Source organism: Aspergillus aculeatus, assembly GCF_001890905.1.
Source record: "Aspergillus aculeatus ATCC 16872 unplaced genomic scaffold ASPACscaffold_9, whole genome shotgun sequence".
Taxonomy (NCBI): Eukaryota; Fungi; Ascomycota; class Eurotiomycetes; order Eurotiales; family Aspergillaceae; genus Aspergillus; species Aspergillus aculeatus.
The window spans coordinates 533,790-544,884 of NW_017962984.1; the positions used below are offsets into that span (position 1 = coordinate 533,790).

The following is an 11,095-nucleotide window of genomic DNA, read 5'->3' on the forward strand; positions in this document are numbered from 1 at the left end:
TGCTTTTTTTTTTTTTTTTTTTTTTACTTTTACGTCTGTATTCGCGCACTCTCTCTCTCTTGCTCTCTTGGTCCTTCTTCTCTCTCTCTCCTCTCCTCTCTCCTCTTCTACTTCCCCCCATCCCTCCTCCCCTCTCCTTTGACTCTTCTCCTCATCCCTCCTCCTCCTTTTTCCTTCTCTTCTCTTTACATCATCCAACCTATATTCTCCTCTTCCCTCCCTCCTCTTTTTGTCCACTTTGCGAAATTCTCCATTTCCTCCTACCTCATATTTCAACGAGCTTTTCACTAAGTATCGTTGTCACCGTGGACTGGGACCACTCCCTTTGACGCGAGAACTGGTGTTTGTCGTTCATATTTTCTTTTCGAAAAAGCGCAAAAACACTTCAAAAAGATCTCCACCGTCCCCTTCCCCATCCGCACCCCCTAACACATCCCTTGACCCCATCGGTTATTCGTTCTACTCGTTCGGCTACAAAAAAGAAAACAGAATCAACTAGCGATCGACTAGCTCGTCTGTCTTGTTGACTTGCTCGTGCTTGATCAATTGTCCGCTCTGCCATCCCCCTTCTGAGAGTCACACGCCTTCAACATCGATCACCAAACTCGTGCGGTAGCAACTCTCAGAGCAATTGCGCGCATCAAAATCATCCACGACCGTCTCGCTGCTTTATCTGCCCCGTGTTGTGAAAAGCGCCATACTTCTCATGTCATTCAACTAAACAACACCTTCCATACCACAAGAACAGAGCCGCGGCTCGCCGAGCAATCGCTCCCCTTCTTCTTTCCCCCACCCAGGATCAGGGCGTGGCGGACGTGTAGACGGTTCGTATCTTGAGTTCCTTGCGGTCTTGATTGTTTGTTGCTCATTGGGTTCCCTGCTTGCCATCGGAGCCAATAGGCTAACACAGCGCCTGGACACAGCCACCTAGTCTACCTTCCCGCACCTGAACTGGTGTCAACCTCTTCCTTCTCACTTCGTCATGCCATCCTTCTACGCTCCTAGCCTGCAGGGCCTTCCTCCGACCCCGCCTCACATCGTGAGTGGTGGCCGCATGGAGCACGAGCAACCTTTCTACGTCCTGGGCCCCTCCGCTGCATTCCCGCCTCGGTACTCTCAGAACGGCTGCGAGTTCATCGAGCAGTATTCCCAAGCCAATTGCTATCCCAAGTCGGCTGTCAACATGAACGCTCAATCCCGGGTTGGAGTACGCAACGGCCGCGAGATGAATGCCGCCCACTCTGCGATGAACCAGCCCATGTACGGCGCCATGGCCACCGCCAATGTTCTGCCGCCGCTCCGCAACAACGTTCAGCTGCCCCCGATGGACAACGGCATCGCGCCCCATTACCGTCGCCAGGACATGATGGTGCAAGAGCAACCGCGCAAGGAGGAAAAGGCTACTGGAGGCGTCGCGGCGCACTTGGACTATGAGATGGACCAGATGTCCGACTACGTGGCTGAAATGGCCCAGGGAATGTATGCTTTGTACATCACCAAGATCAACCTTGCAGATATTGACTTAGCGCGAAGCGTATACCCAGGATCGTCGGTCACCCCCCAGTTCCGAAAATACGTCTACCAGATTTTGTCGTCGACTCGGCTCCCGAGCTCGACCATTCTCTTGGGTCTCTACTACCTCGCGAGTCGGATGCGCATGCTCTCTTCGGCCAAGGTGTTCCACTCTGGAAGCGGCCAGGTCTACCGGATGCTCACTGTTGCTCTCCTTCTGGGAAGCAAGTTCTTGGACGACAACACCTTCCAGAACAAGTCGTGGGCTGAGGTTAGCAATATTCCAGTCAGCGAGTTGAACTCGATGGAATTGGAATGGCTCTTCGCTTTCGAGTGGAAAATCCACGAGCGCATCCACGACAAGCAGGATGGGTTTGCTACATGGCTCAAGCACTGGGAAAACTGGCGTGCCAAGACGGCCGCCCGTGCCCAGGAGTCTCGCCACGCTCTGGCACCCATCGACACGAACGTTCCCCGGCCCCATCGTGTCTCGAAACCGCTGCTCTCCCCCGAAGGTCCCATCCCTCCGCAGTACCAGCGCAGTTCCACCTTCGAAAACTCCTGGCTCAACCCGACCGCCTCTGAATATTCGCCCCCTTCCGCGCCGCACAGTGGCCCCAACACACCGGACTACTTTGCTGTTGGGCCTTGGGCGTACACTAACCCGCCTCCGCCGTACACGCGTACTTGGGTGCCCACTCCACAACAGTACATCCCTACAGCGCCTCCATCACAGCCGCCGTCGTACCATCACACTCCGGCCTACGCTCTGCCTTTCGCGCAAAGTGTGTGGACTGGCCATGGCTCGTCGTGCGGCTGTCTCTATTGCATCAAGCCTGCGGAGCACTACATGTGCGCCAATCCATTCAGCTCGATGCAACCGATTGTCGCTTAGTGGTGCCACGACTCTCATCCGTTAAGCGTCATCGTGCTGGGGAAAAAGTTATTTGTTTCCTAATTCGACTATTCTCGACCTCGTCTTTTCACTAGACCATCTTATTCGCATCGTCCAAATTTTCCGCTAATGATACCGTGTTCCATTCGTGTTCCTTGCATGACTACCCGTTTTATTCGAGTCGGTTTCGATTGTGTTATCCGCTGAAAAGTACCCGCCGTCAATTTTCCTGGCTTTGCCTCAAAAGCAAAAATCGAAAAAAAGTGTCCAGCTCGGGCGTCGATGATCGCATCCATCCTCATCTCTGCCCGTTGCCTCTTGTGATATGGGACTCTTCCTTTTGTTTCACTCGAAAATCTTCTTTCCAAAACGGCCTCGTTCTGAATGAAAACATTTACTGGGCTGATTTTATTTTACCTTACTGCTCCAGGGATCCTCTTGGATGGATATCCCCGGAGTCAGGAGTCACGACAATTATGAATGTTTATTTTCCGCCTTTGCACGAGTTTTGTGCCTCGTTTCCGCCTTCGCGTCTCCTTGATCTTTTACCCATCTTCTTCGGATCTGGGCATTTTTTCTGGCAATGTTCCTCATAGATTGTTTTTTTTTCCTTTTTTATTTGACCCTGGCTGAGTTAGGATACTGGCACTTTCCTTTTTGTCCATTTTCTGCTTGACTCCCGGGGATGTTAATACCTTTGTCTTCGTTCGGTTCGATTCTTCGATTTTTCTTGCATTGTTCTGCTCTGGTCGAACAGATTCTACGAGTCATTTGTTCTTTCCACGACCGGAGTCATGCACTTCAAGCCATTGTGGCGCGTTTTCGGCTGCGAGGTTTGACTGCTCTTGGTTGTACATTATACCATGTTTATCTTTTCTTCTTCTCCCTGAATATCCATCATCACCCTTCATTTCGCATTGAGGGAAACTGAGAAAAAAAAGTGATACTCTCCCCCTTACGCCCTGTTTATCCTCTTCCTTTTTTTTCTTGCCTACGGTGATTCCGCCGGCTTATGTGTCTTTCTCACCTTCCATTTTGTCCTTGACTGTAAGTTAGATTTAACTACTTTCATACCAACCATTTGAAATCTGGGAAATGGAAACATACCTTGAATTTCCGGAGTTACAAAAAAAAACCTGGAAATATCATCACAAGAACCTTTTGCTCTCTCCACTGAAAATGTTCTAGTAGTTAGTTACTTGGTTATTTTCAGCGTCCTGTGACATACTCGGTCATCTAAGGGACATGCTTGTCACGTGACGTTTCTTAAGACAAAAGTGTCATTGATTAGGTAATCAAGCCCTCTGGACCCGCCGCTGTATGCTAGTTACAGTCATCGGTCCTGATGAAGGCATGGATACGAAGCCTAGACTAGAAGAAAAAGAGAGAAAATTAAGGCGGCCTACAGCTCGACTCGCCCTTCTTTTGCTCTTCAAGTGTAACTAACCGCAGCAGCCGGGCGAAGGAAAAGTGGGGTATATGAACATTTCAAGGACATGAATTGGGTGGCAGGAAAAGGTGGTTGATTGTTATAGTCTATTTTATCTTGGTAGGGGGGTTTGTTCATTTGCGCACGTACGTCTATTGTTCATTATCATCGAAAATCTGAACTCGTTCGGCGTATTCACGGATGTTGGAGACGTAGGTCTCTTCGATGTGATCGCCTTGGCCGGCGGCCACGCGGAGGATGAGGTCGTTGAGGGAGGCGCGGCCGAGAATGTCGACGTGGTCTCCTGTTTTTTTCTTTGGTGTTAGAGTGATTTGATTGAGGGAGGGACATGATGATGGGTTGGTGATGTGCGGAGGTGCCCGTGGGGCGGGGGGGGGGGGGCGGGGTTCAAATGGGGAGTGAGTGTGTCAGGGTTTCAGATGAGGAACAGGAAAGGGAGGAACGAACCCGTGTTTGGCCCACCTCTGGGCGAGAACCGGTCCGGCTCATGGGGCATCTCAAAGACCTTGATCTTCACCCCGGCCGGGTTATACCGCTTGATGTGCCAGCCCTTGGCGCACATGTAGCCGGTGCTCAGCAGGTTGACGGTGCCGTCGCCTTCGCCCATGTGGACGCCGTGGTCGACGCCGTCGTTGTTAGTGACGGTGGTGTCGATGCTAACGTTGAGGTTGACGAGGGGGTCGCGCTCCTCCTGGTAGAAGTAGCTTCGCTCGGTGGGCTTGCCCACCCCGTAGAAGCAGTAGATCTTCATGTCCGGGGCGAGCGGGAGGCGGGCCTCGAGCGGGTTAAGCCAGGTGCGCGGGTTGTGCTCGTTGGCCTCAACCTCGCGCGCGGTGTGGGCGACGCCGTGCGAGTAGCTGGCCAGCACCTGGTGGCGGTACCAGTCCTCGCCCTCGTCGAGGAGGTAGTTCAGGCTCTCGGTAATGGTCATGTTCTTGATGATGCGGCTGGTGCCGCTCTCGCGGAAGTTGAGCAGGTTGCCATAGGTGAGGTTCTGGTGCGGCTGGTCGTCGGGCGCCCACGTCGCGTTGCCCCAGACGGCCTCGCCGCCCTTGGGCAGCATGCTGGAGATGCCGGGCATGGCGCGGAAGATCTCGGCGCGCTCCTCCTTGGAGAGGAACTTCTCCAGCCCGTAGACGGCGAAGGCGTTCAGCTGGGCGGTGTCACGCATCTCGCCAGACAGGACGGCCGTGAGGCCCTTGACAGCCCCGAGCATGCAGCCACTGATGTTGATCCAGTTGGCGACGTGCCGGTTGACCCAGTCCGAGCCGCCCTTGCCGTGCTCGGGGTTTTCGACCCATTTGAAGAAGTAGAGCACGACCTGGGAGCCCATACTGTGGGAGGCGAGGGTGACCTTCTCGCCCTGGACCTGCACGGCCGTCTCGATGTACGACTTCAGGCGGCTGAAGTACTGGTCCCGGACCTCCATGTTCGGGTACGAGAGCCGCCAGTCGTAGGCCGCCGTAAACGCATTGGTGGGGTCGTAGCCAATGGTCGCCAGGTTCTCGAGGACCTTGTTCCAGATCCAGTAGCCCGTAATAAAGAAATCGGTCGCGTCGAAACCCTGCGCCGCGCGCAATTTGATCCCCGGGGGGTCGAGCCCGGTGTCCTTGTCCAGCATAATATGGTTCTTCCACCCCGGTTTGTCGAGCACCAGCGCCCGCATCATGCTCCAACTGCCCCAGAGTCTCTTGCGGAAGTACTGCCGGGATGAGGGCTCGGTGCCCCAGCTCTCCAGACCGGTGGAGATCACCCCGGGGATCATGACCATCGGGTGTTTCGCCTGGAAACCTTGAGCCTGCAGGTGTAGTCCGACGGAGAAAGGATCGTAGTTGACTGTGTCGCGCTCATGTTGCTATATAGATAGTCCCATCTCGGTCAGCAATCATCTTATTGGGGTTCACTGCATGCACAAAGCATGGTTGCATTGTCTGCCCGCCCACATTTTCTCCGACGGGCGCCGACAAGGAAGATAACGTACGGTGAATTCTCTCGCATCGTTCAAGAACCCATGCGGCATCACCTCCATCAGGGACTCGATGTTGAAGTCCATTAAACTGTCTAAATTGATAACGTCCTGTTGGTTGGCGAAGAGCACGGCGACCAGGACTCCGAAAAGCCCGCCCAGCGCGAAGATCAACCCATTGCGACGTTTGCTGCGCGGCTTGTGGATGAAGGACTCGGATCGTTTGGAATGGGAGGGACGGGCAGCTGCTGGCGAGTCGGTATCGGACTTAGACTTGGACTGGGAATTGTCGCGGGAGGAGGAATCGGAGGAAGGCCGCACCTCGTGGTTGTGGTTATGGTTGTGGTTGGGCTCCTCCTCCTCCTCTTCCTTGCCCACGCGACGCCGGAGCATCACCGCCGGATTACAAGGTCAGAAAATACTCCGTGCAACAACTCAGAAATCTCGGAGGAGCAATGGCATAGATGAGATAGCGACCAGGAAGCCAGATTCAAAATCAACAGAACCCAGCACAAAGAAAAAGATTGAGCGGGATAGGAAAAAGGAAAATAAGGAGGGGGGAAGAAAAGCCGCGGATGGAAAAAGGTTGAAAATCACATGTTGGGGAAGGAGAGAGCAAAGAAAGAAACGGAGCGGGAATCGGACGTCATCCCGAACTTCTTCTTTTCTTCCTTTTCTCTTTCTCTCTCTTCTCGGTTCTCACCATCTCCGATTGAAGGTGTAACTTGTGTCTGTCTGTCTATCTGTCTATCTACTGCACACCCACCCAACCAGCACATACCCAATCATCATCCCACGTCTCTGTTCCTGAATCAATTCGCATTGCTACCCTCCAATGCCAATTCCACCGCTCCAATGAACCCGAATCCACCCCCCGCATTGTCTTCAACCGCCACAGCAGCAGCAGCACCAACAACAACAACAACAACAACAACAACAACAACAACAACAACAACACCACCAACACCATCAACAACCACCACCTCCACCACCACCGCAACAGCAACTAATACCCACACCCCCCTCCGCTACGTCCGCTACGATGGCGCCCGCGAAGACGAATATGTCCCGGCCATGCGCCAACTAATCTCCAAAGACCTCTCGGAGCCCTACAGCATCTACGTCTACCGCTACTTCCTCTACCAATGGGGTGACCTATGCTTCATGGCCATGGACGACTCCGCCTCTTCCTCCCCCGCATCCGAAACAACACCATCCTCATCACCGCCGCCGCCGCCGCCGCAGCAGCAACCGCGCATGGTCGGCGTCGTCGTCTCGAAACTCGAACCCCACCGCGGCGGACCTCTGCGCGGCTACATCGCCATGCTAGCCGTGAAGGAGGAGTACCGAGGCCGGGGCATCGCCACCAAGCTAGCTCGGATGGCGATTGATGCGATGATTGAGCGGGATGCGGACGAGGTGTGTTCTTCTTCCCATCTCAACCTTGCCTTCCACCCCTCCCTCAATCATCCAAACAAGCTTCAGCTCAAGCTAACACAAACCACCGCGAACAGATCGTTCTCGAAACCGAAATCACCAACACAGCCGCCATCAAGCTCTACGAACGGCTGGGATTCCTGCGCAGCAAGCGGCTCCATCGGTATTATCTGAACGGGAACTCGGCCTATCGGCTGGTGTTATATCTCAAGGAAGGCGTGGGGTCGATGCGCACCACGCTCGATCCTTATGGGGCTGGGGCTGGGGCTCCGGCTCCGGCGCCGCCGTATCCCCTTCCTCTGCCCGGCGGTGGTGGTGACGCACAACGAGGGGGAGGGGCGGAGATGACGGGGGCGCTGGCGGCGCCGGAACCGGCCCTGCTGCATGAGAATGGCAGTGGGGGGTGGTAGGTGGCCACCTGGCCAGGGCGAAGAAGTGGACACAGACAGTATTCAAAGGAGCCTACTCCAAAGACACGATTGCTCCCTCCCTCACATGTCTATCCTTTTCCATCGAGGGCCGAGCTGGGCGGGATATATTAGACCACAGTCGTTCCCCATACTTTCATACCGACTGCACCCTCCCTTTACCCAAATGACCTACTAATGATTATGTGTATGCATGTGATGAAAATGATTGATGTTTCTTTGCTTGGAACTTGGTGACGTTGGAGGGGGGGTGGGTGGGGTGGCATCGTGCTGCAGATCATTAATTGCATTTGGCTGAAACCACTTGGTTATAGATTCAGTATAGCATTAGAAACTTTTGTTTTCTTGGTCCGGATTGCACATTCACAGATTCCCCAGTGTTGTTGTCTTTATCTCCCGCTCTATATCTATAGTTAAACATCTATTTACAATTATGGCTCAATATACATATATATATACAGGGTCGCCAAGGGCCAAGAGGTGGGTAAACGGGTGGGTGAGTGAGGAGTTGAGGGAAGGAGTGCGACTAGCTCATGATCATGGCAAACGTATAAGGCCTAGCAATAAAACAGGGCCACAAGATGGCAAATTGGGGGCAGCGGAAGCGGAAATCATTCACCGCCGCCGCCACCGCTGCTGCTGCTGCTGCTGCTGCTGCTTCTTTTTCTTCTCATCCTTGCGGTCGTGCGGGAGTAATTTGACCTGGATGACGTTGTCGCGCATCCATTCGAGGGTCAGAGGCTCCTCGCGAGCGAAAGCCTTCTCGCGAGCCAGTTCCTTCCATTCCAGATCCACGATAGTCGCAGCGTCGAGCATCGCCCGAAGTGATACTTGAGGTTTGTAAAATCGCCCCACATCCATATCGCGAGCAAGGATCGCCTCGCTGACGTTCAGCTGGTTGTTCCGCTCCGTAGGATCAACCTGGATGCACAGATATTTCACCGGGTCTGCGGCATATTCAGCCGGCAACCCCTTTAGCCTATAAAACCTTCCGCCCGAGGTCGGTCGGGGCGTCCCCAGGTCAATTCCGAGGATGAGCCGCGCCGCGACGGCCCTGCGGAAGGTTGTGTCCGGGCCAGCTTCGTGCAGCAGGGATTCATAGACCCGCTCGGCAATGCGTGAAGCCGCATGCCCTCTCATGCAGGCATACCGCCATAAGACACGGCAAATGTTGTAGTATCCGCCGTGCCATGCGTGTAGGAAGAGTCGCGTCCAGCCGGTGACGTTGAGTTCTCGCGCGGGATCCTCCATGGTCTGGTACATGTATTGCAGGGCCTGAAGGATGTTGCCCTTGTTGCATGTGCCCACGAGAAGATAAAAAGTGTAGGGCTCGATACGTAAGCCATTCTGCCTGCAGAATTGGAACAGTTGATCTCTCGCTTTCAGATGATTCACTCGCATGACGGCGCACATCATCTGGTTGACCATACTCGGGCTCCACATCGTGCTGTCCCAGTCCCGGGCTATCTTTTCCAGAAAAGAGTTCATGTCGCCGCCGTCATGGAGATGCTCTACCAGAAGGTCGTGTAAAACCGCGCGCAACGCTGTCCGCTGTAGCGTGGTCTTCTGCAGCATCCCTCGCTGCCGTAGACTGTTCACTACTGCCATCTTCTTGGTTGGAGAAACAAAGCAGTCAGCAAAAGCAAGCCAGGTCTCGACATCTGCGCGGATGCCCAGATTTTCCATACCATGCAAAAGGTTCCTGAACCGCTTCAGGTTCTGCTCGAGGGCCGTCGACTTGAGCATCATGTTGAAGGTTTCCACGGTTGCAACATGTTTTGCAGAGTGGAAAATCTGGTGGGCGATCCAATACTGCTTGCGCTCTAGCAAGAACGACAGGGCTTGATTCAACGACGCTGTTGATATCAATTCTGTGTGGGCGCTTTTCAGGAATAGCGTCTCAAGAGCATCGGCCACATCCGCACCGTGCTTACCCGGCTGCTCCCTGGAGTTGGGCCAAGACGTGATGAGATCCTCCACATGGTGCGTAAAGTCCCTCACAGTAGCTAGGAGCTCTCCCTGGCGGACAATCTGATCCACAGTGAACTCCGTGGGATCCTTAGGCATATCCCACGTGCCGCGAACCAAGGGTATGTCTTTGTGTATCCGTCGGTCAACCCGAGGGTAGATGGGAACCACCGGTTTACGCATGTCGACGACCGGATCATATTCATCTTGCAGGGTCCCGATCTCCAGCAGTTCTTTCTTGACCTCCTCCACGGCCGCCGGTCGACCCTCCAAGATCACCCGGCGACACATCCCGACGCTCTCCGACAGCGGCTTAACATGCACCTTGCATCCGTGATACACATGGCGATAAAAGATGTTCTCGCCCCTCGACACCAAGCCGGCGAATTCGGCGATCGTCTCCTCCCTTAGATATAGCTCCAGCTGGTTGGACTTCAACGGGGCATGTGCCGGAATTGCCCGATTCATCCTGAGCATCCTCTCGTAAACCGCAGCCTGGTCCTTCCACCGTCTCTCTATCGTTTTCTGTTGGTTCTTGCGCGTGTTGTCGAGTTCGGATTGTCGGTGTTGTAGTTTCTTTTTATCGCGGGGCGAGATCGAAGACAGCGCAGCAAGACTTCTTACCCGCGGTGGCGTCCATCTCGAAGTGTTGTCGGACGTCGGTTGAGGGAGGGGCGACGTCCGTGAAGCTTGAGGCTTTGCTGCAGGCTTTGTGGCTTCCTTGTCTAGGCCACGTCTGCCGACGGCAATGGAAGAAGAGGTTATTTGTCTAGACGAATAATTTCCGGTCGAGGACTGCGGGGAGAGTCGGGGGACACTGGGTCCACGTTTGCTAGGGCGATGGTATTGTCTGGATAAACTAAGAGCGGGGTTTCTTGTCAAGGACGACCCCCGATGCGCGGGCAGAGACGTAAACCAGGATGGGTAAAGAAAGAGGAGTGGCTCATCGGGGGCAGTCGCGACGTGGTCCAGGACAGCAGGTAATCTGCGCCTCGTGAGATATGGCCGACTGCGTGAAAGCATTGACGAGAGCCCGTAGGGACCGACCCTAGGCAAGAAACAGGGCCAGGGGGTTAGGGGTAGAGGGAATTGAGAAAGTTGTGTCTGGAATATTAGTGGAAGGGTAGAGGCAAGGCAAGATCAAAGCTCCGGTGGTCACTCCGCTGCGGAACCTAGAAAATGTTTTTCCCGGCCAAGGCGGTCAGTGAACGGCCCGAGGTTTTGTGCCCGTCGCCGCCAGCACTCCGCTTTCATTCTAACAAAGGAACTGTAGCAGGGACAAGAAAAGAAGTACAAGCTCTCCACTGAGATCAACAATATTCAGGAGATATGATTAATGATAAAAGTACTGACAAAAACAAGGGGGAGAAAACACAAGCTGCTCCGTGACACCAAGCTAATTCAAAGTCATGAAACCCCAACAAATAAAAAAAAAAAAC

At 54.0% G+C, this 11,095-nt stretch overlaps 4 protein-coding genes across 4 annotated transcripts in view; 2 read left to right on the forward strand and 2 right to left on the reverse strand.

Annotated features, from left to right (window-relative positions):
- Positions 1-1,465: 1,465 nt before the first annotated feature.
- ASPACDRAFT_79134 (putative cyclin-like protein (Clg1)) lies at positions 1,466-2,407 on the forward strand (the record flags this gene model as incomplete). Its single annotated transcript, XM_020205327.1, has 1 exon — positions 1,466-2,407. The coding sequence occupies one exon, from the start codon at positions 1,466-1,468 to the stop codon at positions 2,405-2,407; it is 942 nt and encodes a 313-aa protein (XP_020055564.1).
- A 1,285-nt stretch (positions 2,408-3,692) lies between these two features.
- Positions 3,693-6,407, reverse strand: ASPACDRAFT_120392 (phospholipid:diacylglycerol acyltransferase). Its single transcript, XM_020196346.1, has 3 exons — positions 5,839-6,407; positions 4,305-5,712; positions 3,693-4,140 (listed from the first exon to the last, which is right to left on the reverse strand). Exons 1-3 carry the CDS (start codon positions 6,214-6,216, stop codon positions 3,989-3,991), a joined length of 1,938 nt encoding a protein of 645 aa, XP_020055565.1. The 5' UTR covers positions 6,217-6,407; the 3' UTR covers positions 3,693-3,988.
- A 95-nt stretch (positions 6,408-6,502) lies between these two features.
- ASPACDRAFT_120395 (peptide alpha-N-acetyltransferase MAK3) lies at positions 6,503-7,952 on the forward strand. The gene is made up of 2 exons (XM_020196347.1): positions 6,503-7,242; positions 7,338-7,952. Exons 1-2 carry the CDS (start codon positions 6,679-6,681, stop codon positions 7,668-7,670), a joined length of 897 nt encoding a protein of 298 aa, XP_020055566.1. The 5' UTR covers positions 6,503-6,678; the 3' UTR covers positions 7,671-7,952.
- Positions 7,953-8,453: 501 nt separating this feature from the next.
- The window catches only part of ASPACDRAFT_10359 (uncharacterized protein), a gene marked incomplete at both ends in the record, with an annotated part of 5,137 nt that continues 2,495 nt past the window's right edge, over positions 8,454-11,095 (reverse strand). The window contains one exon of the mRNA XM_020195301.1: positions 8,454-10,704. Coding sequence (XP_020055567.1) covers positions 8,454-10,704 — 2,251 coding nt within the window. The remainder of the gene's footprint in view (positions 10,705-11,095) is intronic.